This window comes from Apodemus sylvaticus, chromosome 6 (genome assembly GCF_947179515.1).
Source record: "Apodemus sylvaticus chromosome 6, mApoSyl1.1, whole genome shotgun sequence".
In the NCBI taxonomy this organism is placed as follows: domain Eukaryota; kingdom Metazoa; phylum Chordata; class Mammalia; order Rodentia; family Muridae; genus Apodemus; species Apodemus sylvaticus.
The window spans coordinates 138,394,762-138,421,815 of NC_067477.1; the positions used below are offsets into that span (position 1 = coordinate 138,394,762).

The window sequence follows — 27,054 nt, forward strand, 5'->3', positions numbered from 1 at the left end:
ATGGTAGCTTCGAAGGTAGAAAGACAAATAGTCCTTTAAAAAAACCAAGGTCAAATAAAGAAAATATCCAATTAGAAAAAAAGAAAAAGAAAAATCAAGGTCTAAAACAACACCGAGTTATGTGCTATGTTTACATTCCCGGGTTGGCACACAGCACATGCATGTTAGAACTAGGTAACACTTGAACAATGATCACATTCATAACTAAACACACATGCCCTCTTCATTAAGAGTACTTACTGGAGTCACAGAGCCCTTCACATTTATCCAACACTTAATAAAAACTATAATTTGCTGATGCTCAAGAAGAAGCTACATTGCTTTTCATGTTTGTTTTTCAGAATCTTTAGGAAGGAAGCCATCTGAATATCAAAGGTAATACAATTTCTGTGGGAAAGGTTGTTTTCAAAGAGTGTGTAAGCAAATGTTCACATATAAAAATTCAGGGAGAGCAAAATACCCAGACAACCAGTTTGGTGGCTAACTGTGGTGCTCTTGAGATGGCTCCTTTCACTAATTTAGGGAATTATTGATGGGTGTCAGACAGGAGCTTATCTTTGAAATCTACTACAATGTGTTTGTGTTCTAAAGACCTGCTTACCCAGAGTTTGACTGCTTGCACGTAAAAAGATTTTTATGTAGGTATGTTTAACATTAACCAAAATCTCATAATATTCACAATTATAATCACCACTGGCATTATTTTGTATTAATATAAGTGCAACAACAGAAAAAGAGATATGAGAAAATGGTACATTTATTTTAAGAGCCTGTAGAAGCAGGTTCTCAGAGGGAAAAATATTCAGATTCAAGCAGGGTCAAGAAAACAAATGACTTTTCTTAAATAATAGCTGGAAATAAAACAAATAATATAAATTTTAATTGATGCTACTATATAACTAGTGTCATTTTGCTACAAGCAAAATATTACATTTAATATTAAAGAAGAACCAGGAAGAAAATCAGACAGTGGAATGGGAAAGTGAATGTTGAAAAGCATTCAATTTATAAAATGTGATATCAATTGATAATTCCTCATGACACATTAACAGTCTTTAGGACAGATAAGGTAACCAGAACAGATGCTAGGCAGTGATCCCACAAGTGTAGCAGTCCATACGTTTAAAGTACCTACCTATTCTAACAAGACCCAAGGAGCAGAAATCTAAGGACTAAGGCAAAACACATGGCAAGATAGGAAGTTAAATTATTCAGTCTGCAAGAAAGAGTTAGTAAAGGCAGGGGAAATGGCTCATTGTGCCAGAAAGCATGTTGCACAAGCATGAGGACCCCAGGTCAAATCTCCAGGACCCACATTAAAAAAGAGGAGGCCCTGACCATTGGGTCTGATGATTTATACCTTTAGACCCAAAACTCTAGACATAGAGACAGAGATCTTAGTGAGTTCTAGGCAAGCCTGGTCTACACAAATTAGGGTATATATGCATATATGTATATGTGTACATATATGTATATATGTATGTATGCATGTATGTATGCATGTATTTTTTTGTTTCAGAAAAAATATTATAAAATGGCCTTAAATACCTGTAAATCCAATGATGGGGGGACAGAGACAGGCAGGTTCTGAGAACTCCTCAACCATCCAGCATAGACAAAATACATTGCAAGCTCTATGTTCAGTGAAAAAACTTGTCTCATAGGAATAAGACAGAGAATGATAGAGCATAAAGCAGGATACCTATTATCTTCCTCTGGCTTCCATGGTCAATTAAACACACACACACACACACACACACACACACACACACACACACACACACGCACACACACAAAATAAAATGTCATTATTGGACAGAATCCGTAGTTCTGCATCTTGTATTTTGGGCAGGAGACAGCGTATCAGAAAGGTATATAAACTTACAGAAAATGTACTTCATGGGGGAATGCACTCTTACATGTTCCTGCTCCACGCTGTTGCCTTCTTGTGGGTGAGGATACAGATATACACTGGCAAACTACTAATAGTCAGGTACTCAAGGTTCTTTAGATAATCATAAATTCGGTAAAGAGGAGAGGACAGCAAGACTATCTGGACCACAGATGTTGACGAGATGCTATGTGCTTCCTATTACTTTAGACCTTTAATAAAGCAGCAAGAGTCAGATAAATTATAAGAAGGAATAAGAGCTGGAGGTTCGTAACAGTGGTTAAGAAGATGTGTTGCTTGTTCAGAGAACCCACATTCATATCATCCACACAGGGCAGCACCCCATGGCCTGCAGCTCAGTTGCAAGGGGATCTGATATCTCCTGTGTCCTCATGCAACTGCCCTTATATTCACATATTCAAGAAACACTAAACACACAACTTCTGAATTAAACACAAAGGAGAAAGGGAAGATTAAAGGGTTATTTCCCATTTTCCAGTATTCTATCTCTTAAGTTCACAGTACTCAGAAGAATACAGACACCATAGAATAGTTACTGAGGAGTGTTTTATGAGACCTGTAAGCAATGCTGGAATAGTTGGAGCATTTTGCTCAAGAAGAAAGACAAAGTGTCAATTCCAATTGTAATTAAAGTCCTCACTGGATTTACTGGGCACGTAAGGTAAAGGTTCAGTCTAAAGAGGATGGTGTCCAATACTCAACAGAGAAGGGATTCAGCCAGAGGAAAATTAACAAGCTCCACAATCAGTCAACACCTATACAGTTCTCTCTACTACTGAAATAAAGTATAGGTGCTAAAAAAGATGACTACCTTCGAAATTATGAAGCAAAATCAAACCCTTATTAAGACACGAAGTTTAGAGTTTGTTTTTGAAATAATGCATGATGGAAAATTCAGGAGTGAAATAAATGATGATGATGATGATGATGATGATGATGATGATGATGCCCTGCATTTTTAATTAAAGAGGGTAGTGAGAGGGAAAAAAAGGCAGGCCCTTTACCTTGCAGCCCTGGATGATGACCTGATTGTAAAATCCAGATCAGGGACATAGAGTTAAGTCAATGTTCATCAGAGATTGCAGAGTTGCATGTGACAGACTATTCTGGGGGCTGAGAATCCTGTGGGCAGCCATCAGCTGAGAAGGAGGGTGAGGCAAGCCAGACATTCTACAGCTACAGCTGCACTGAGAATGGACCGTGGCCTACTTCCCCTTCACTGGCAGCTGCTGCTAAGTATGTGCAGCTGGGAGTGGCAGTGGTGTATGTGACACTCAAGCAGAATTATAGCCTATGCATCCCAAAATATTTCATATTTAAAAATGATTAGAGTAACTTTATAGTAATTAATACAAATTAATTATTTTATTGAGACAAGTTCTTCTGGGAATCTAGATAAGATCTATGAAGGTCACATCTTCTACAGCAATTCTGTTAACACACACTGGAGAATCAAAATAGCATTGGTGGTTGTAAGTCTACAACTGTAAGTATTTGGTGGGAACAGACTGTGGTTCATCCATCATTAGGGCTCACTACCTCCACTGAACAGCACAAGAAACAAAATTGATATGTTGTCCTCATCAGATGAGTCGCAAACACATTACAATGGAGAAACTAGAAATGTTTTATGGGGAAAATGTGGCGTGAACTTTGGTGAAACAAGGCAAGATTCAAATATCTCTTCAAAACCTGTCAAGGACATTAGCTCCTGTTTATTTTGCTATCGCCACAATACTCCAACATCCAAAAATTGGAAATATATCACTTTAGATAATTTTCCAGCAGACTGAATCATAGGAAAGCTTTTCAGTTCAATGTTCATGTGATTCTTCACAATTCACTATAAATGTTTAGCTTTCTAGTTTCACTACAAATGGCCACAGGGAGAGCCCATTGTAAACTGTGCAAAAGTGACTCAGGGAACTCCAGGAATGTGAACAGTAAGCTCTCACTGTGCAACTTCTTTACCTACTGCCTTATCATAAGTATCAATCCTGTTTTTGTTTGTTTGTTTGTTTGTTTTGCTTTGTTTCTCAAGCCAGAGTTTCTCTAGAACTCTCTGTATACCAGGCTGACCTTGAACTCAAAGAGATCCACCTGCCTCTGCCTCTGAAATACTGGATTAAAGGTATGTGGCACCACAATACAGCTAAATAACTAATTTTGGTTGTTTTTGTTTTTGCTTTACATTTTTTTATATAGTGAGAAAATGTTTATAACTGCAAGCCAAAGGCTCACTGGATCATATTTCCTTATTGACTGGTTGATTTTTAATTTTTTGTGGCAGAATTTTCTATAATCAATTTGGATTTCATCTCACTATGCAGCTTAGGATGGCTTTGAAATCCTTATCCTCCGACCTTAACCTCCAAGATTATTAGCACATATTCCACTCAAGTGCAAATAGAAACCCATTAGATAATGTGCCATTTTGTATTGAGGTGGCCTAAGGTAGCTCTCAACACATAAGTGGTTATCTCTTCTAAGCAATATAACATGCAACAAAGATTTACAATACAGGCAAGGAAGTAAGAAAAAAATCGACTAACCTAACCCACCTGAGCTCGGCTCACAGGGGTCAATGTCCTCATCGTCGCTGGGGCACTCTGCTGATGCCACAAGGATATCATCTGTGGTCTGCAAGGGAATCACAGTCAGCAGGTTAATTAAAAGCGTCCTACGTGGTATGTTCCATTTCATTTACAAGTGAAACATAGTTTGTGTTTATATTATAGGTTGAGAAACCAAATTCATTATTTTCCTTCTCAAGACATGAGACGCTGAGCTTATATTCACAAACGTATTTTAGATCTCTCGTAGAAATATCTCCATGATCGTGAGATCTGGATTACAACTTATTTTACATGCGAACACAGAAATGGTGATCTTCAGTTCGTAGACACCCAACCATCCAGTTACATGTGAGGCTGCACACAGAAGCATGCAGATGTTTAAAACAAGCTGGCAGAAACGGCCGGATGGAGATTGATGACAGCCCTGGAGAGCTGCAAGGTATGCACCAGTAGGCTTTATGTAGTTCTTGTGCTTCTGCTTCGCTTCCTGAAGCAGAACAGCCATAACATTTTACATTTCTGAACAGGTAGCTCAATAAAGATTCTAGATGTAGTTTTTTATCACTGGGAAACAGATTACATAGAAAATTGGATATGTGTTTTTGTTTTCTAGGTGCAGAAATGAAGCAGATACAGTGAAAATATTTTTCAGTTTTTAAAATTTTATACTCAAATATCATTTTTGCAATGTTTCCTCATTGTCTTTTCCATTGCCAAGGTTTCATCGTAAGTAAAAAGTGTGTGCAGAGTAGGCTGGGGAGAGGTGACCATTTCCACTGTGACATTATAGATGCTTCGCTGCACTTACAGCCAAAAAGATAACTGTCACTGTAATAAAAATCAAAGTGTGTAAATCCTAGCAGTTAGTCCCATAATCAACACGCTGACAAGCATCAAAGGTTGTTCTTTACTGCTACTTATGAGTAGCAATAAACTCAGAGGAGTTATTGCATGGGATTTGTGAAGGTTTGCATTAAATTTGACTAATGCTAAAGTAAAACATCAAATCCATGGTGCAAGAAGATGCCATTGTATTTGCAGAGATTTCCAGAGATCTAGTCTATTCAGACTATGCTTGAGAGCAGAATGATGCAGTCATTTAACAGGAATTAGAATAACATGACAAGAGCTAAATTCAATAGAGAGCCATAATACTGTCAGAAATAAAAGCTTAAAACAAATTTTAAGAAAACTAGAGACAAGGAGTAAGGGCTCTTTAATGACAAATAAAGACTTAAAAGTCTTCAAATCCTTAAACTTAAGTTCACAAAGCAGAATCTATTCCCAAGATATTTTAAAATTAGTATGAGCCTTTAAGCAGCACATGTCTATGGGTTCATTTTGGTTTTTTGCTCTTATTTCTTCTTAAAGTGTTTCTAGAGTCATGCATTTTTTCTGGTGTGATTTTCAAGAAGGAGGTTCAAAATGGCAGATTTTCCAGAAGCATAATCGTTCAGAGAGAAAGCCATCAGTCTGTGGCATGCACAGCACTTCATTCTCATTAATAGGAGAGATGTTTACCAAAGACCCATTCAGCTTTTGGCTCAAGTGCATTTTTGCAGCATTATCACCCATGTGGGTCATATGATAGGATGAGATTAAATCAGGGTTCCTTCAGAGGAATCAATCCATTATATCCCAGAGCAGATACTGGGCTTTTATCCTACAGCTAACGTTTAACAAGAAACTATTATCCTCACATAGAGTGTTGTGAAATGCTCTAAAATATTCTCCATGACTCATTCAGCAAGAATCATCAAAGGTGCTAAAACTAAGAAACTCTGCTATTGAAATGTAATCACGATTATGCTTTATTTTTCTTATCTGAAAAAAATAATGAGCAGAACAGACATTATTTATAAGGAGTAAATCAGCACATGGAAAAGACTTGGAATATGATCACTTTGTAATTGTTAATGAAAATTTCCAGCATTCTCAACACTAGCTTTAATATTTCACGACGGTGGAGCTGTTTCAATTAAATAATTTTGAGTTATATTGATTACTAGTAAAGTTCTATATTTTTAAATGAAAGTTGTACAAACCATTTTTTTTCAGCTGGAAGATTTATCTTTGCAATTACATTCAAATTTAAGAGTTATATTAGGTAGTTTTTGCACTTCCATCTTTTACAGTCTCAGTTCAAACTGTGACTTGGGCAAACATCAAGAATAAATAAGGAGGATTGCTTATTAAAATGAATTTATTGCCACATATGTACAAGTCTTTAGAAAATATTTTATTCAGGCTAGTTGCTTAGGTAATGCAAATCAATCTACTTCAAGCTATTTTCTCCAGAGATCATTCTGCTTTAAGCAGAAAATGTTGTAACTTTTCATAAAACACTATATGTGAAACACTAAAGTCATGTAATAGTGTTTATTTAGCACTTTTAAGATGAAACAAATCAGCAGAAAAAATATAACTCTTTTATAAAACTATTTCAGTTTTAATGTAATTTCCTGCTATAACCCATGTATATCCTTGATTGTTATATGTATATTTTTCATTAAAAACTAAAAACAAGCAATGCTTTTGTGAGTAAAAGCTTCAAATTAATAGATATTTTGGGTCAAATCTCTATGGTGTGAAAAAAATCTAGAAGCAGCTCAAGGAAGGAAAAAATATCAAAAAGCAGCTCAAGGAGGGGGAAAATCAAATTTCATTCAGGAGGGGATTTAACCTAACAATTTTCTAACCAAAGCTATCTAATTGAAATTTAATTCACTCTGCTTGGAGATGCCTCTCTGTGACTTACTGTTGAGCGTGTGGTATTTAAACACCTCAACTACGTCACATTAATCAATTCTCTTCTTTAGTAGACTTTGCTTGATGTTTATAACCCTTTTAAGACTGAGACAACTCACTGTAAGAGACTATCAAGCAAAAGAACTAACTTTATGTAGCAGTCCTTTTAGATAACTGCCTCTATCTGTACATCTAAACACTCATAGATCAAAGAACCATTTTGATGTTTTCTAATAGAGCTGTGTCTGTGGCTAAGCATAGCAAGTATTTATCTATTCCAATATAAATGTCTACAAAATAAAATCTCCATACCTTCAGACAAACAGCATAGAATGTGTGAAAAAAAGGGATCAAAACCTGATGTATCATGTTTTACATGTGAGCACCAATACAGAGGATTAGGAGAAAATGTAATCAGATGGCATTACTGCAACTTATCTAATAATTGATCATATCAGGGGAGACTACTTGACAGTTTATAAACTATAACAACATTCCCCTTCTCACAATGAGTTCCCCTCCCCCATCATTTGCAGTGAATACACTACTTGCTATTAAAAATAACAAAGTACCACTCAAGTGTCTTTGTGGTTATATATATATATAACCACATATATATATATATATATATATATATATATATATATATATATATATATATATAGAGAGAGAGAGAGAGAGAGAGAGAGAGAGAGAGAGAGAGGAGGGGGGAATGAAATGAATGAATACATTTTATGTCCCTGCCAAGAACAAAAGCATTTCTAGATGCCATTTTCATGATCCATGGCTGTGCTGACCATTAACCCCTGTCAGTAAAGGAACACATACAAGAAACATCAAGCAGAACAACAAACAAGAATTGTGAGGCAAAGGGCAAATTCCAACTGTGCAATTACCATCCTTCATTGAGTCAGAAACTTTTGTGTAAATGTTCTTTCTTAACTAAAAATGTTGTAGAATATGTACAATAAATTATAATATACAGATGTATGTATAACTTGAGGAATGCAGGTGGAAACGCTTCTATTAGAGAGCTGTAGCTAAGCACGTGCTAAAAGAATACGAGAGCAATAACCTACCACTGTGTACACTCGCTTACCCAGCTTGAATATATGAGCTCTGGTATTCATGAATATTTAGGGCAAACCTTATACATCCTTAAAAATAGCCAGCTTTTGTATTTCTTTAATGTTCTTTCCCAATTGATGCCCAAGGCTATTGCAAAAAATGCCCATAAATCATCTTTCTCCTTGGGGAAAAAACATACTTGAAAGCTATTCAATGTTCTTCAAAAAATGTCAGCTGCTGAAAATGTATGCAATGACATCAGAACAGTGAGTGTGGGGCTGCATAGAAGAGCTCTAACATGATAAAGAGACTTACTCCCTTAAAACTCATTTTTGTGTACATTTGGCTCGAGTTAGCTTAAGAAGCCAAACTCACAATATGTAGAAACATGTGTAGAATGTTGTAGATAAATGCATTTCAGGAAAAGAAAGAGAAGATGCCTAATTAAAAGCAATGTTCTTTCAGCTTATTTATATAACACAATAAAACTTTCAAGAAAGAAATGTGGTATAAGAAAACATGAAACTGAATTATCACTTTTAAATAAAACAGAATTTCTCTTTTATATTTCTTTGAACTACTGTTGGCTTTTATTCTCATACTGCATTTCCAATTTTAGCAAGATCAACTCTGGAGAATCAGTCAAAAGTTTAAACTTTCAGAAAGACATCTCAAAAATCTATTCTCAATAATCAGAATTTGGAGCTGTAAGACCTCCAAATACTATAGATGGTAAAGAACAAGAGCTGAAAGAGAAACTAGAGGATGGGGCGGTCCAATGTTTCCACTCTGCTTACTCTGGTTTTAGACAAATCAAGTTTTGAAATGATTTAAGCTATTCCCAAATTAAATACTAACAGATGTTTACAAATGCAAATCCAGGCTTTTTAATGGTGTTAAAATAAATCTCTTGCCCAGCAATTGAGACTGAATGGACTAATTAGTCACACAGGTTAAACTAAAAATCCTTATTGGCAATGAGGCCAAAACACAATTTATGATTGTAACATGCCAGTGGTGGATAGCTCCAATCAGAAGGATTCCAAAATTCTCATTTTCACTACTGGCATGTAACAGGTCAAGGAATGAAATCCCTATTCAGTGAGTATTCATAGATTTTCTTGCAATGAGACTGATTTTGCAACCATTTATGTAAGGTGAATGTTTCCACATATAAACAGTATCTAAAAAATAATGAAACATAACTACAATTATAAGTCTAATTAATAAAATAATCAGCATCATTAGTAAACTGTGAATATCATTTACTTGAGATATCTATCCATCCAATCTTAAATCCATGAATGCAAACATAAACATATGTATACATCCATAGACACCATCCCAACCCATCTTGTTTTCTACATGATACAATGTATTTCTTACAGAGATGCATGATAACATTAATTTATAGTAAGCAAAAATGTGGAAGAAAGCAAGAAAAATTACGGTGTGAAAAAGGAGCCAGCACATTCATTAAGAGAAACAGTTACATATATTAGAAGACTCGTACACACAGCCTTCCTACTGATTTAATATGGGACCAACATGGGAATAATATTAAGAAAAGAAAATCATCAATGCTAGATGTGGCACTGCTAAAACACCTAAGTTTAATATCTGCTAGGTCAGCAGTTTGAGGTGGGGCAAAGAACACTTTCACAGGTGTCACATATCAGGCGTTCTGCATACCAGATATTTATGTTTTGATTAATAACAGTAGCAAAATTATAGTTACTAAGTAGTAATAAAAATAATTTTATGGGTAGGGGTAACCACCACAGCATGAGGAACTGTATCAAAGGGTTGCAGTATTAGGAAAGCCGAGAACTCATAAAATTACAAAGTTTCTGTAAGGAAAAGACACTGTCAAGTGGACAAAATGGCAACTAACAATTTGGGAAAGGATCTTCACCAACCCTCCATCTGACAGAGGGCTAATAGCCAATATATACAAAGAACTCAAGAAGTTAGATGTCAGAGAGCCAAATAACCCTATTAAAAATGCAGTACAGAGCTAAACAAAGAATTTTCACAAGAAAAACTTCGAATGGCTGAGAAGCACCTTAAAAAATGTTCAGCATCATTAGTCATTAGAGAAATGCAAATCAAAACAACCCTGAGATTTCACCTTATACAAGTTAGAATGGGTAAGATTAAAAACTCAGGAGACAGTAAGTGTTGGCGAGGATGTGGAGAAAGAGAACACACCTCCACGGCTGGTGGGAATGCAAGTTGGTACAACCACTCTGGAAATCAGTCTGGCAGTTCCTCAGAAAACTTGGCATAACACTTCCAGAGGACCCTGCAATACCACTCCTGGGCATATACCCAGAGGATTCCCCGGCATGCAATAAGGACACATGCTCCTCTATGTTCATAGCAGCCCTATTTATAATAGCCAGAAGCTGCAAAGAACCCAGATGTCCCTCAATGTAGGAATAGATACAGAAAATGTAGTATATTTACACAATGGAATACTACTCAGCAATTACAAACAATGAATTCATGAAAATCTTAGGCAAATGGTTGAATCTGGCAAATATCATCCTAAGTTAGGTAACCCAATCACAAAATAACACACATGGAATACAGTCACTGATAAGTGGATGCTAGCTCAGAAACTCTGAATACCCAAGACACAATTCACATATCCAATGCTCCCAAGAAGAAGGAAGGAGAGGTTCCTGATCCTGAAAAGGCTTGTTCCAGCATTGTAGGAGAGTACCAGGACAGAGAAGTAGGAGGGGGTTGATAGGAGAATGGGCAGAGGGAAGAGGGTTTAGGGAACTTATGGGGAGGGGGGAACCAGGAAAGGAAAAATCATTTGGAATGTAAACAGAATATAGAAAATAAAAAATTATAATAAAAAAGGAAAGCCGAGAACCACTGTACAATGTTGATCAATGTTCAGAATTCAAACTTTAATTCTGAGCTTATATGCGATGTCCATTGCTTTGTATTGCTTCTTGTATTTCAAATTACAAACATGTGCTTACACACACACATATATACACTAACACATTGTACATATATATGTAAGGATGAGTGTCCATATGTATTTTACATATGAATCATAATAATTGCCCTAGTTAACCAAGCTATGGCAGCTCATGCCTGCAATCCCAGTACTGAGAAGGCTGAGGCTTGAGGCAGTCTAGAATAGCCTGGGCTCCCTCAAAGAACAGAAAAATGAACAAAGAGTAAACAAGATCATAATAATGTTTCCCTATCCCATGAGTATGTTGTGTGAATCAAATTTGATGTCCAAAATATTTTAGAAAGCAGGGAAGTGCCCACAATGCACACTTTGTACGCTCCTGTTGTTTATCTTTGTGGTTAACTTGACAACATCTGGAATTAACTAAAGTTTTAGGATGATTGATAAGGTGCTTCCTTGGCTTCTCACATGACAACAAGGATAGTTATGAGGAGTGTTGGAGGAGGTGAGTAAGCATCTACTTCACTGAATCTGTTCTCTTTTCACACCAACAGCCTCCCATCTTGTCAGGTGAACAGAGCCTTTATCCCCCCCCCCCCCACATACACACTCCCCCCCCCACTTCACTCGAGGCTGCTCATTGGGAACACATCTGCTTTCCCAAGATAGAATTAATTGTAAGCATGGCTTACTTAGTACATATATGCAAGTTTTATAATTAATCAAAGAGTTAAGTTCTAATTAATGCAAGGCAACAAGGTATTCATTTTCTGATAGCAGTAAGCATACAGATTCAGGGATACTAACATTCTGAGTCCTGTTGACTGTATATAACAACTTATTGCATCCTAAGACCCAGATTTAAATGTCGTTTTATGTCATATGGTATCTACAACATTTAAATAAGCAGAGAACAGGATGGGGTCAATTATCAGCAGTACTAAGGGAATATAAAGAGAGAAGGGGAAATGGAGGGACAGACAGAGATATAGACGAAGAGGGATGGAGAGAGAAAGTGAGAGAGAGAAAGAGGGAGACAGATGCACAGAGAAAGACATAGATAGAACCAAATAGAAAAAGATACTCTTGGGGAGATCTATACACAAATGCTCCATGTTATAGTGCCTGCATCTACAATTATAATGGACATAACCTGTGGCATATTTACTGTAATTATTTTTGAATGTGCCAATGAACTCATATGAGACATTGACATGTTTTATTTACATTAAATAGAAGGGTATACCTTTCCAAATTACCCTGAAATCAAACTTTCAAAAACATCTTAGATAATGTTTTATTTTATTTTAAACACAAAGAGTTCATATCTATATTTAAGCATATGTCTCAGTGAATAGGATTGGTTTAAAATCATACTATTACTCAAGATTTTGGCATATTTTCTTTAAGCATTTACCTATATAAAGTATTTTATGAAAATGACCATGGTTATGAACAAATAATTATGTAAATGGTGGGTATTTCATCTTGAGATCAGAACTACGAGAATTATTACACATGGCATTTGAATTTGTTGCTATTATTACAATAAGAATCTGTTTGCCTACTCTGATTGCACTACAGATCTTTTTGTGACAAACCGTATTTGTCATCATTGCTCAAATGTAACAGCCTCAAAATAAGGGTGAGAAAGTATAGATTCTTTTCCTAGAACAGTATCCCTTGAGACCTAGAAGTAAGAATTAAGTTGAAAAGTCACACCTTTCAAGGATTTTTACTTCTCTTATATCACTGGCAATGACAATGAAAGTTCATGGCTGGTTTTAGCACTATACACCATGGTGGGAATTTAAGGCAGAGAAAAAATTGATATGTTTAGTAGAAAGAAGGATGGCTGAAAGTTAAGGCAAATATAAAAACATCTTGCACTAAGCTGATATGTCCACTTTTATGAAGCACCATTGTCCTTCAGGAAACATTAAGATAAAGCCTACTTTAGAAAGGACTGTGGGGGAGGAGGGTAAGAAAAATGATCATACTCCATTTTTACTTTCTAGTCAGTGTCACTTAGCTAGTCCTGTCCCCTACTCTCTCAATTGCACTAGTTCTATGAACTTTTATTTAATTGCATGGAAACTATTCCTTCTTGGTTTTCTTCAAAACCTAATTACCTATTGAAAGTTTTATTTTCTCTTTGAAATGAAGATTCTATGGAGGTACTTACTGCCTGACACAAGCCATCAACTTCAGACAGCAAAATAAATGCAGAGTCAAGTGTAGTCCTGCAATTTATTTCTATTGACTCTTCTGCATATTTACTCATTTATTAATTCATTCATCCTTAGTAATTTGTTGAATACTTTTTAGTAACAAAGATTTCTACAGTAGAAATTATGGTTGATTCTTATCTGGCTACAAATATTTACACGCAGCAATGGAACCTGCAGATGTTTCTTTTCAGATTGGAGACAGCATCTGTCCTTTTATGGATTGGGTGACTAATTCACACATTGAAGGTTGATTTTCTGGTGCCTGGTAGCAGCAGGACACAGATATATGAATCAAACACATTTTTCAACTTGTATAAAAATATAAACGAGTGGAAGAATGCAAATCAAACCATTCTGATCTCCTTGTTCAAAGATCCAGTCCAAGTGGATCAAGGACCTCCACATAAAACCAGATTCACTAAAACTATTAGGTGAGAACGTGGAGAAGAGCCTTGAACACATGGGCATAAGAGAAAATTCCCTGAAAAGAATACCAGTGGCTTATGCTCTAAGATCAAGAATCAACAAATGGGACCTCATAACATTGAAAAGCTTCTGTAAGGCAAATGACACTGCCAATAGGACAAAACAGCAACCAACAGATTGGGAAAAGATCTTTATCAAGCCTACAACCAATAGAGGGCTAAAATGAAATATACACAAAGAACTCAAGAAGTTAGACTCCAGAGAATCAAATAACCCTATTAAAAATGGAGTACAGCGCTGGTCCACTGCCACAGGACTCCATACCCAAATAATGCCAGGAGAGAACTAGCTTCCCAGGAGCGAGGACAAGCCTGTCACCACAGGTAAGATCACTGTGTTGCTCAGAGGAACCTTCAGGACCCAGGAACGGATGAACAGGTGGGGACAGGTTCCTTCTGGTTTCTGTCTGCACCCCAGAGTTGACCCTGTACTTCAGCTCCTCATACCCAAATTCCTCCCAGAGAGAGCTGATCTCCCATGAGTACTGACACAGAGGTTTGCAGGAGGGACAAGCCACAGTCAGAGTCAAAGAAAATGTAAAATTCAAAAAGCTCCTAATCCAAAACACCCAGGAAATCCAACACACAACGAGAAGACCAAAATAAGGATAATAGGTATCACAGAGAGTGAATATTCCCAACTTAAGGGGCCAGTAAATATCTTCAACAAAATTCTAAAAGAAAACTTACCTAACCTAAAGAAAGAGATGCACATTAACATTCAAGAAGCCTATAGAACTCCAAATAGATGGGACCTGAAAATAAATTTCTCCTGTCACATAATGGTCAAAACACCAAATGCATAAACAAAGAAAGAATATTAAATGCAGTAAGGGAAAAAGATCACGTTCCATATAAAGGGAAACCTTTCACAATTATACCAGACTTCTCACCAGAGACTATGAAAGCTAGAAGATACTGGGCAGATCTCATATAGAACTCCAGAAAACACAGATGGCAGGCCAGACTACATTACCCAGCAAAACTCTCAATTAGCATAGATGTTGAGAACCCAAGATATTCTATGACAAAACCAAATTTATATAGTATCTTTCCATAAATCCAGCCCTACAAAGATAATAGGTGGAAAACCCCAACACAAGAAGGGAAATTACACCCTAGAAAAGCAAGAAATAATATTCCAAAAGAAGATAGCCACACAAACATAAAAATTACATCAAAAATATCAGGAAGCAACAATCATATTTCCTTTATATATCTTAACATCAATGGACTCAATTCCCTAATAAAAAGACATAGACTAACAGACAAGACCCAGCATTTTGCTGCATACAGGAAACATACCCAAGTGCCAAAGACAAACACTATATCAGAGTAAATGGCTGGAAAACAATTTTCCAAGCAAGTGGTCCCAAGAAACAAGTTCGTGTAGCCATTCTAATTTCAGATAAAATTAACTTTCAACCAAGTCATCAAAAAATATAAGGAAGGACACCTTATACTCATAAAATGAAAAATCTACCAAGAAGAACTCTCAATTCTGAACATCTATGCTCCAAATGCAAGGGCAGCCATGTTCATAAAAGAAATTTTACTAAAGCACAAAGCACAACATACACCTCACATAAAAATTGTGGGAAACATCAACAATCCACTATAAACAAGGGACTGTACCTGGAAACACAAACTAAACAAAGACACAGTGAAACTAACAGAAGTTTTGAATCAAATGGATTTAACAGATATCTATCAAAATTTTTTTCCTAAAATAAAAGAATATACCTTCTTCTCAGCACCTCATGGTACTTGACCATACAATCGGTCACAAATCACACCTCAACAGATATAAGAAGAATGAAATAATCCCATGCCTCCTATCAGATCACTATGGATTAAGGCTGGTCTTCAATAGCAACAAAAACAACAGAAAGCCCACATCCACATGGAAGCTGGACAATACTCTACTCTCCATAGCTATTCTACATAGTACTTGAAGTTTCAGCTGGATCAATTAGACAACAAGGGGAGGTCAAAGGGATACAAATTGGAAAGGAAGAAGTCAGACTATCACTATTTTCAGATGATATAGTATACTTAAGTGACCCCAAAAACTCCACCAGAATACCTACAGTTGACAAACAACCTCAGCAAAGTGGCCAAATATCAAACTGTCTTGTGAACCATGTGCTTTCAATGCCAGAAGTGGATATCAGATCCCGGGGACTAGATTTAGGAGACAGTCATGATCTGCTGAATGCCAGGCTATCTCTTCAGTGTCACCATAAAGCTGCTGAGGTCATCTCATTTTATGATTAATAAATATTGCTGATATTAACTTCTTTGTTCCCCTTTACTTTAACCTTTGCCCTTCTGCTTAATTTGTAGTGTTCCAACTGCCAGTATGTCCATCTCAGGAGGAAACAATACCTCACATAGCAGAAAAAAGCCATCCAAACAATTCAGTTTGACTCTTACTAATATACCACAGTAGCTAGGTTTAATCTATCTGTCTATCTATCTATCTATCTATCTATCTATCTATCTATCTATCTATCTACCTACCTATCTATCTACCATCTATCTGTCTTCTCTTACAATTGCCATTACAAGATTCTGTAACCCTTTTTAATTTAGAAATGTTTCTATGATAATGAATTTTGATACAATCTACTTGTTCTGCTAAAACCCCACCCTAGAAGAAGGATGATGTTTTGTACATGTAGTTTCCCAGTTAAATTGCTAAGTTCTGCTCAATGTCTCAGGATAATTTGTTCCTAATGTAAGTGGAATAGTGTCTGTGACAGAGGAGGGAGGAGAGGAATGTTTGATTTGATTTGTTATCAAAGATGATTTTTATGGTTGGCTTGTCCCAGTAAACTTGAGAAAAATACTAAGTGAGCAGACCAGCCTTTGTGATTAAATTCTTAATGTCTAAACAGGGAAGGTGCCATGTGTTTGTCCTCTATGACAAGCTTCCTCTTTCCACCATAAACAGAGAAGGAATATATTTGCATTTGAGCTGAAATGACTAGGCTTAAATTCCAGCTTTGTCACCAATTCTGTTTCTCCATGCAACACTCCTAAGCTCTCCAGGTTTCTTTATGTATAAAAGTAAAGTTATTTTCACTGATTATGCACAACTACTATGAGCATGAAATTATCTAAAGCTAGGCAGGACTACTGGCTAGCAGGGTAGCTGATACAAGAAGATGCTACTGAGCATTAACTGCACAGCTGCAGCGGGTCTCAAGCTGCCACAAATTCTCCTTTGTTTTTATGGCTACATGGGAAGGAAGTGCAACTGCCTGTAGCTACTTGGAACTGGGTCCCTGGAAGAGAAGCTAGGGGTAGATGGAGGGGTGGGGTGGCTAAAAGAACAGAGGCCAGGAAAACCCAATTGCTGATCAAGGTCCCAAGATTAATGGAGGTCCGACAATTTAAGAGTTTGGGCAAGTCCCTCCCCCTCCCCAAAACTCCAGGGTGTATTCCTGGGAAGTGGTCTGACTGTTCTTCCTTGGGTGTTGGCTCCATGCTGGGGCAGCTGGGTGGGTCACCTGCTTAATTCAGGAGTTCATAGACCTGGAGGAACAATGAACTTCACCTTCATTTTGAGAGCTCCACTCTAGGTGCAGCAGGATCCTGAATAGCACAGGAATCCCCACTCAACAAAGGCTGGGAGAGAAAGTTCACCTTGATCAATGTTGCGTTCCTACCAGATGACATGGCACCTCAATATGTCTCTGTACAAGGAAGAATAATTCCTAGTAAGAGTAATATTTGGACACAAACTTTCCTTCTCAGTGAATCAGTTCATAATTTTCTTTAAGCACTCTGGTAATAAGGATGATAAGCAGCACCAAAAGATGCACCTACTGAAATCACAATGAGCATCCCTCTCATTCTCAACTGCAGATGGAACCAAGAATTCATCATAGTTGGAGGCTCTGAGTTTTCCAGAATTGTTCTCTCTAGTTAAAGTGAGGGGGCACCCTGGCAGACTCAGGCGTGTGTCAGATAACCAGTGCTAATAACTGCAGGACTCAAGTGCAGGTCCCAGTCTGCAGGCTTTCCATGCAGTTAGGGACTTCTTTCTGTCACTTTCAGGATCATTTTTGGACATGGGAATGGTGAAAGTAGCAAAAGGAATCATTGCCTACTTTCTCTAGTCCTCACATGATACACTTTAAAAAAAGATTCCCCTATTTTAATGAATGTTTTTGTAAAGCCTTTAAGAAATGCTAGAGAATGCATTCACCAAAATCACTCAGGGCTGTTAGTTAGCACTGAGCATACTCAGCAGTTGGTGCTAGGCCTGTTAATGACCAACTAGAGATGCTGAGGATGACTGGGGAGGAGTTCCCTGATTGCTTTCTATTGTGAACTCAGAGCTTTACTGGTGAGTTGACCTTTGTGCACATGCTTCACTGGATAGCATTTGTTACAGGACTCTTCCTACAAGTGTGTGATATTTTATTATTCACATTACCTGGCTGTGGCTTTTCCTCCATTCACTCCCCTGCCAAACCTGTCTCTGATTTTCATCCATTCTAATGTTTGGATTGCTCCCTAATCAAGGACTTGGAACAAATCTATTCAATATGAAAATAGTCCCAGGAGAAGTTATGAAATCATCCAAGTTTACCTTTAAAACAGGATGCTCAGAACTGTTGTTCTTATTATTATTTGTAAGTATCATGGCCTCTGTCCCAACACTTCCCCATACACTGTGAGCATGTACAGTGCATGTGTATATTGTGTACGTTTGTATACACACACACACACACACACACACACACACACATTCACAGAGTTCAGAGGAGGACCTTGAGTGCCTTTTTCTACCATTCTCCATATTAACCCTTTACCTCCAAGGCCTCTTACTGAACCTGAAGCTTGTCTGGCAGCCAACAACCCCAGGAATCTTCCTGTAGGTAACTCACCATAACACAGGGGATTGCAGTCTGAGGATGTGTTCAAACACGTGCCTTGCTCAGGCCAATTCAAATTATTAACAACTTTCCCCTCTTCCAAAGCTTTGTAGACCCTTTCCACTTCCAACTTGCTCTACAGATTTACTTTGAGCTGGAATATAAGATAATCCTGAGGAAAGTTTCCAAAGAAAAGACTGTCAAGAAAGATTCTCAAATAAGAAAGACCAGGTGATTCATAACCACTTGATTGTACCTTATGGCTTCCAGAACATAAGACATGTTCATCTTTGCAGACTGCAACCTTTCCCGTGAAGACAGTATGTGATTCTTACAGAAAGACTTGAACTATGATTCCCAAAATGTCTATTCTTATTTCACGTATTAAAATTTTATTCTATCTCAATACTGTAAAAACTGTTGCTCTTCTTCTTATTTGTTTTATGTGTATATGTACATGGAGGGATTAGTAGAAGCCAGGCAAGGTCATTGGATCCCTTGAAGTTGGAATTGCAGGAATTTGGGAGTAACCAGCTTTAGATTCTGGGAATCAAGTTCTGGTCTACTGTAAGAGCAGAAAGCGCTACTCACTTTTGAATCTAGCTAGTCTCCATCACAACTGTTATTTTCTAAGATGAAATTATATAGAAACCAATTGTTTTCCATTCCACTGAGTTTTCTGATAGAGGAATGTGAAACTAGGAAAACAGTTGTCTCACTTTCTTTGATACCTTGTGACCTGAAAAGCTAGATGGCTCACTGACACACTTACAGATGTTATATTGTATTATAACATCTACTGTGGGTTTGCTTTGGTCAAACAGTTTTGGTGACTAATCATCACTATGAACATAGGAAGGAACGTTTTCTGCAATAGCCAAATTCTGCCTTCCTAAGACAAACTGAGAAGTCTGGCTACTGGTTAAAGGATCTTGTGCTTAGACAGCTAGTTCATGGTCACTTGAGTCAGACATGTTCATGTTTACATCTGGGCCCTCTATAGTATACTATTAAAACCTGGCTGACTTATACATGAGTACTTTTTTTAAAAAAAAAAATAGGAGCGAGCACCTCAGGACCAATCTTGGCAGTAGAGATGCAAGAGTTTAGAAACCATGATTGACAATTTACATAGCCCTGTTTCCAGAAAATGACAAGTCTTAAATAAATCTGGGCTATCATCCGAATTATTGCTTATGACCTAGTTCCTGCATGGTAGAAGGCAATGCATTTCTCTTTAAAGTAGATAAAACCTCACCACCTAGGACCACAAGATACAAACTGTATCCATTTGCCTTGAATTTACAGTGTATAAGAACATGCTCCCAACTCTTCCAAGGCATTTCGAATTAGAAACCCTTTCTTTTTGTTTGTTTGTTCCATAATAAGCTAACTGCAAATGCGAACTCAGGGGAAACAGACCTTGGAAATTTTATATATGTTGCTATGGCAATGGTTTGCAATAATGTATATGAGTTCCATTTTACATTACAAGCACTCAACTGAGTTCATATGTGGAAGTTTAAATTACTAAACACACAGTGTTTGTCATTTGTGGTGTCTTTGAAAAATTGAACAACACTTTTCTGTTGCCTATGGCAGCCAGGATCCATAAAATTCTATCTATCTATCTATCTATCTATCTATCTATCTATCTATCTATCTATCTCTATCTATCTATCTATCTTCCATTCATTTTCTTAAATGTAGAAAACTAGTCATTCACTGTCAAACTTAAATGGCCTCTTTCCCCAGTCTGACTTCTCTAGGAGAAGGTGTGCTCATGAAGTCTATGATAACATTTAATCTTTGTTTCAAGTTTCTGGTAGAAATAGTTATAACTTTTTCTAGTGAATTTCACATTAACATCAACAAGATTGAACTATAAATAAAGAAGTGTGATAAATTCAAGAATGTTGTAGAGGATCTTTCTAAAAGGATTACTCTTTTAGGCAGAAAGTGAAAGCACATGGTTCTATTTCCTGAACCACTGCCCTGGAATGTCACTCTCAGCAATGAGAAGGCCTCATGGGAACCATCCTTAATGTACCTGTCCTTAAATGTTTCACTTAAGCTTAATGCTAATATCTGATTGCTGTTCTCAGGACCCTTTGAAAACTAGAGAATGATCTTGTCAAAAGCACTCTCATAAACAGAATTCACAAAATACTAAAAAATATAGTTGTACTTAGTCCATGCAGTAATTATATATTTTACCATTTGTTTATTTATTTATTTATTATTTTTTAAATTTTTTAAAATTTTTTTTAAATTTTTTTATTTTCTATATTCTTTATAGCCACAAACAGTATAAAGTATCTTGGGGTGACTCTTACCAAACATGTGAAAGATCTGTATGACAAGAACTTCAAGACCCTGAAGAAGGAAATGGAAGAAGACCTCAAAAAATGGGAAAACCTCCCATGCTCATGGATTGGCAGGATCAATATAGTTAAAATGGCCATTTTGCCAAAAGCAATATACAGATTCAATGCAATACCCATCAAAATCCCAACTCAATTCTTCACAGAGTTAGAAAGAGCAATTATCAAATTCATCCGGAATAACAAAAAACCCAGGATAGCTAAAACTATTCTCAGCAACAAAAGGAATTCTGGGGGAATCAGTATCCCTGACCTCAAGCAATACTACAGAGCAATAGTGTTAAAAACTGCATGGTATTGGTACAGTGACAGGCAGGCAGATCAATGGAACAGGATTGAAGATCCAGAAATGAACCCACGCACCTATGGCCACTTGATCCTCAACAAAGGGGCTGAAAACATCCAATGGAAAAAAGATAGCCTTTTCTACAATCCGAATGCTTTCCCTTTTCCAGGTTTCCCCCCTCCCCATTGGTCTCATAAGCCCTCTTCCCTCCACCCATTTCCCAATCATCCCCCTCCCATTTTTCTGTCCTGGTACTCCCCTACAATGCTGGATCAACTCTTTTCAGAACCAGGGCCCACTACTTCCCTCTTCTTGGATATTATTTGATATGCTAATTGTGTCTTGAGAATTCAGAGCTTCTGGACTAATTAATATCCACTTATCAGTGATTGCATTCCATGTGTATTCTTTTGTGATTGGGTTACCTCACTTAGAAAGATATTTTCCAGTTCCAATCATTTGCCTAAGAATTTCATGAATTCATTGTTTTTAATTGCTGAGTAGTATTCCATTGTGTAAATATACCACATTTTCCATATCCATTCCTCCATTGAGGGACATCTGGGTTCTTTTCAGCTTCTGGCTATTATAAATAAGGCTGCTATGAACATAGTGGAGCATGTGTCCTTATTGCATGCCGGGGAATCCTCTGAGTATATGCCCAGGAGAGATATAGCAGGGTACTACGGAAGTGTCATGTCCAGTTTTCTGATGAACTGCCAGGCTGATTTACAGTCTGGCAGTACCATCTTGCAATGCCACCAGCAGTGAAGTGTTCCTCTTTCTCCACATCCTTGCCAACACCTGCTGTCTCCTGAGTTTTTAACCTTAACCATTCTGACTGGTGTGAGGTAAAATCTCAGGGTTGTTTTGATTTGCATTTCCCTAGTGTTTATTAAAAATTCTCTGTAATTTATAAAGCTTTTACACCTAAAATTAACAATAGAGAATTTTTAATCACTATTTTTTCAAAAAGAAATGTTCACCAGCAAGAAATAAGCAGAATTACTATGTGTCTGTATTATTCAGTTTTCTTAGAAAAAAATCATTTACTGTGATGGTTCCATATCATCTAAAGTGCTACAAAACAAGTGCAGACAGTTAGGTTATCTCTTCTTTCCCTACTCATAAACCCTCGCCAGAAGCATGGCCAGCTACCAAAGTCTGACTGTCACTAGAAATTTACTTTCCTGTTTTGGATTGACCCATCCTTCAATATATACATACACATTCACAAACAAGCATGCACAGGAACACACACACACACACACACACACACACACAGTCTTCTTACCTCCACCTTCTGTAATACTGTTGATGTACTTTAAACCTTGAGTAGAATTCTTATTACCCACCCCAAAATCCCATCCTAGAACAGCCTACAGCAATGCTGAAATTAAACACATGAGAATACAGTAATTATCTATGCAAAATGTCAAGTGGCTCTAAAATAGAAAACAACTCAAAACAGAACAATCAGCATTTTTAAGATCTAAGAGGAATTTGCATAGAGTTCATTTATTTTAAAAATAAATAGACTTTGCTTAAAAAAATAGGGAGGTTTCTATGGAAATAGGGCAACACAGCTGATGTGTCTTTCACATCTTTGACTCCCAATGCTGATATTATAGAAAACATTTCGGTCCTATATACTTTCCAAATAATTTTTTTTCTTTGTGGTTTCAAAGGTGGATAGTGGAAAAATATTTTCAAAATAGATACAAACAGGTCAGAGGTCGAATTGCATGTTATGACCTGCAAATTACCAATACCTCTTTCAAGGTCAAGCAAAATGGCTTTATGAGGGATAACTAAATTAAAATAAGCATTAGGAAATACAAACGCTGAAAAGGACTCTCGCAATATCTGGTTTGCTTCTGTGTGTAGGGGATGAAGCAGATATTTCATTTTAGACAAAGAGCATTCATTAAAACCTTGACCAAAAATTCTGTTTCTTAGGGGGCATGAAGCAACTGTCTCAGCATCTCTGTGGCATTTCTATGAGGCACCATAGTCATTCCTGTATGTAGTCTCATCTGAACTGCTAAGCTATGCTGCAATTGACAGCTTATGCTCCTTTAGCCCATTTACATGCAGCAATAGAAAGACATCAGAATCACTTTTCATCCAGAACAGCATTGACATATAATCCAAACACAGTTGAAATGAAATACAATTTTTTTTGCTTTATTTCTCATCTTTCAACATGCTGGACATCTATGTTCTAGCTGAGAATTCAGTACACTGTGGCTGAAGCTGGTCAAGAATAGTACACAGTGAGCCAAGAAAAACTGTCAGCTGTCCCCATTGGACTGGGTGGATTCACTCTCCATCCCGCTGCCCTATACAGTGAAGTAGATGGTTCCTCAGGACTCTTTGAAATGCAGTCAAAGAGGGCAAGGCAATGGAGCCTTGAATGAATCCTATAGTAAGAATGCTGATGTTGATGTCTGTCCTAAGAAGTTATACATGTTAGAAATTGCATGCATATATAATATGCACATAGACACAAGCTAATTCTGTCAGAATCTGAAAATCTCTGTATGGAAAGCAATAGGAATGTCCTGCTTTGATAATTGATGTGCAAAGTGTTGATGCACAAAACAGGCTGAGTTGACTCAGTGGACTAAACAGTCCCATTCCTGACTGGGTCTTCTGATATCATAGAGGTCTGAAATTTCAGACCTTAGGAGAAACAAAATCGAGTCTTTCCTCATCTGTGAATATATTCCACCAAGTAAAACTGCCCAACAAATGGACAGACTCTTCCACAATCATCTTCTTGTGTTTTCCTTTACAGCTTTCTGTCAATCTGAGTTATGTCACAAACAAACAGTCTTCTTTCCAATGGAATGACATAGTAACAGTGAGGGTTGAAATAACACAGAGAGACTAATGTTAAAGAAGTGAGTTCATTGCGTCTAGACCACATACTACTTGAAGCAATCATTGAAAAGTTATTGTCCTTACAGTTTTGAGTACAATACCTGACTTGAGGTATGGATATTACCACAAGACACATTATTGCTAATGGTACAATTTTAAAGCCATGTTTCCCTAATGTATCCATTAAATAAATAAGATTAAGGCATAAAAGACATGAAAAAATTAACAACAAAACTGTACACTTGATTTGAAAGAGAAAATTGGAATAAAGCAAGTATGAAATAAATCAGAAAAAAATGTAAAAGAAACCATTATAGAATTGTGAAAAACTAAGTTCCCAGTCTTTATTTCTGGAAACTAACTTCTATCCATTGGCTTTTATTATATCATGCAATTTGATTCTATAATATTAACATTACTTAGAATCTGACTCAGCTAATAATTATGATATTATCAATATGTTTTCTTTCAATGTCACAGAATTCAGAATTCTTCTGACCTCCATCATTTAGGTCTAAAATTAGAGCTGGTGACGTAGCAACTTTATTACTAGTGTTTTGTTCATTATTTGATTCCTTAATGACAGGGATGGGACCAAAAAAAAAAAAAAAAGAGATATCACTAGCTGACTTCTGAGAAAAGCAAGACGAAGCAAGCAGAAATGATAAACCTTAATTGCAGAAGTTGCAGAAAGGGTAGGAGGAAGGAAATATCTCTGCCTAGTTTGGATGGCAGCAGGATATCTTGGTCTACTTTATCAGTGAGCTGATAATAGAACTCTTTCATAATTAGGGGAGTAGAAATAGTCTTTCATCCAATGACATGTGAGTTTTCTAGAGTGGTATATAAGAGAAAATTAATACTGTAATATGTACAAGGAAAACAATTCAAGTCAAGTTAACTCTGAGACCACTTAACTAATATGTATCTTTCAGACTTAGTTCTGATACTAACAAAGACTTTACATCAGTTAAACACCACGGAGTAAAAACAAAAAGTGTCCTGCCGAGAATTTCTGCTTTCTCACAGCTTCCTGCAAGGTAAGACACTCGAGGCAGTGCATAATTCACTTCACTGTAGCTAAGAATGGTAGATGAGATGTCCCCAGCCTACCATATCTTCTCTGGATCTTATTCCATCAGTTACAACAGATTAAAAACGGTGGAAGGAATTATTCCTAATAGAAGCATAAAATGGTAATTGGTCAAGAGTGGGAAATCAGTGACATGACTCAGACGTATTGAAATGGATTTGGTGACACTATTCACTGTGGCCTCAACAAAAAGAGTTGGACAACAGTATTTGGTCCCCACATCTCCTAATGTTCCTCTCTTCTCAGTGAGAAGCAACCAGACATCTTAAATTGTCTAAGGCTAGAGAAATATTTTAAATTGAAATATTTCAAGATAACTGCTTTGGAAGTCAAATCTACCATTATAAGATTATCTTATAAATTAAAATGCTACTGTATGTATTAATTTATATGTCACATTGCTAATTCCTTGGATTATCCATAGAATCTCAGTAGGGAGTAAATACTTTCAGTGTAGATTTGGACAACAAAGTTTAAAAAAAAAATAGCCTGAAAGATACAATTACTACATCTTCTATATTTTAAGATGTCTTGAAATTATTAATGTCAAAGCCCCAAATTTATACCTATGTATCTAAAAACAACACAAAATAAAAACAAACAATAACAAAACATAAACTATTTTCCTGCTAAGGAAGTCTAGTGGCCATAGATGTTTGCAAACTGTATTGGTTCTTATGTACAAACTGGGGACATCCATAAAAGTATTTTTCTTGCACACCTAATCCTTTGTTATCAGTACAGACCAACTTTCTGTCATAAGCATTTATAGAAAATTGCTTACAAGGTCTTGTTCCCTGAGTACCTCATTTGGCACTTTAAAAACCTGTCTCCCATAAAACTCTCTCAGCAGCAGAACTGCTCCTCACGCTGTGCTATCTGTCTCTCCTGCGGCCACTTTCCTCCACCTTCCATTAGAAGCCACAATGATCCTCACTGTTCAGAGGGAAATGTGAAGCTTTCTTGGGAATGAAGTACTTTACTGCATATGGCACATTATAAAACATTTATGGATACAAGACCCAAAACTCCAAAGAGCAGGTCCAGCATCACCTGGGCACCTATTTAGTATATTCAGCCTCTGATTTTATACCACAGGTTCTTATTAGAGACATCAGAAATGAAATCAGAGTTCTTATACAAGGGAGTAAACATTTTCACTTATAATGAATAATTTAGCTATTGTGGCTTCTGAAGAATAGATTTGAAATAATTTCATGATTTCATATGAACGTGGGAGCACAGTGAGACAAGGAGCACAGGCAGCACAGGAGCACATTCTTTTGTTTCCCTAAAAATCCTGCTTTATGAACACATACTTCACTTCCCCTCATTTGCTGAGTGTCGCTTCCTAAGTTACTTTTCCTATTGTGAGTTTCTAGGATTCCATATCATCAGTTCTCTGAAAGTCAGTAGGTTCACAGGCAGAATGCTAATGGGCCTGTGTCCTCTTCTTTGTGAAAATGGAAAAACCAGCCTTGCCTCTAATTAAGTACATGACGGAGTGAATTAAAACAAAACAAAACAAAAATCCAGCCAGAAAATACCACATGCA

At 36.8% G+C, this 27,054-nt stretch overlaps 1 protein-coding gene across 31 annotated transcripts in view; it reads right to left on the minus strand.

Moving 5' to 3' along the window:
• The window catches only part of Nrxn1 (neurexin 1), a 1,158,653-nt gene that overhangs the window by 17,429 nt on the left and 1,114,170 nt on the right, over positions 1 to 27,054 (minus strand). For 17 of the 31 annotated variants that reach the window (XM_052186620.1, XM_052186609.1, XM_052186606.1 and 14 more), the window contains one exon: positions 4,465 to 4,552. In XM_052186620.1, the coding sequence (XP_052042580.1) occupies positions 4,465 to 4,552 (88 nt within the window). The remainder of the gene's footprint in view (positions 1 to 4,464; positions 4,553 to 27,054) is intronic. The other 14 variants (XM_052186621.1, XM_052186611.1, XM_052186607.1 and 11 more) reach the window with 1 other exon arrangement.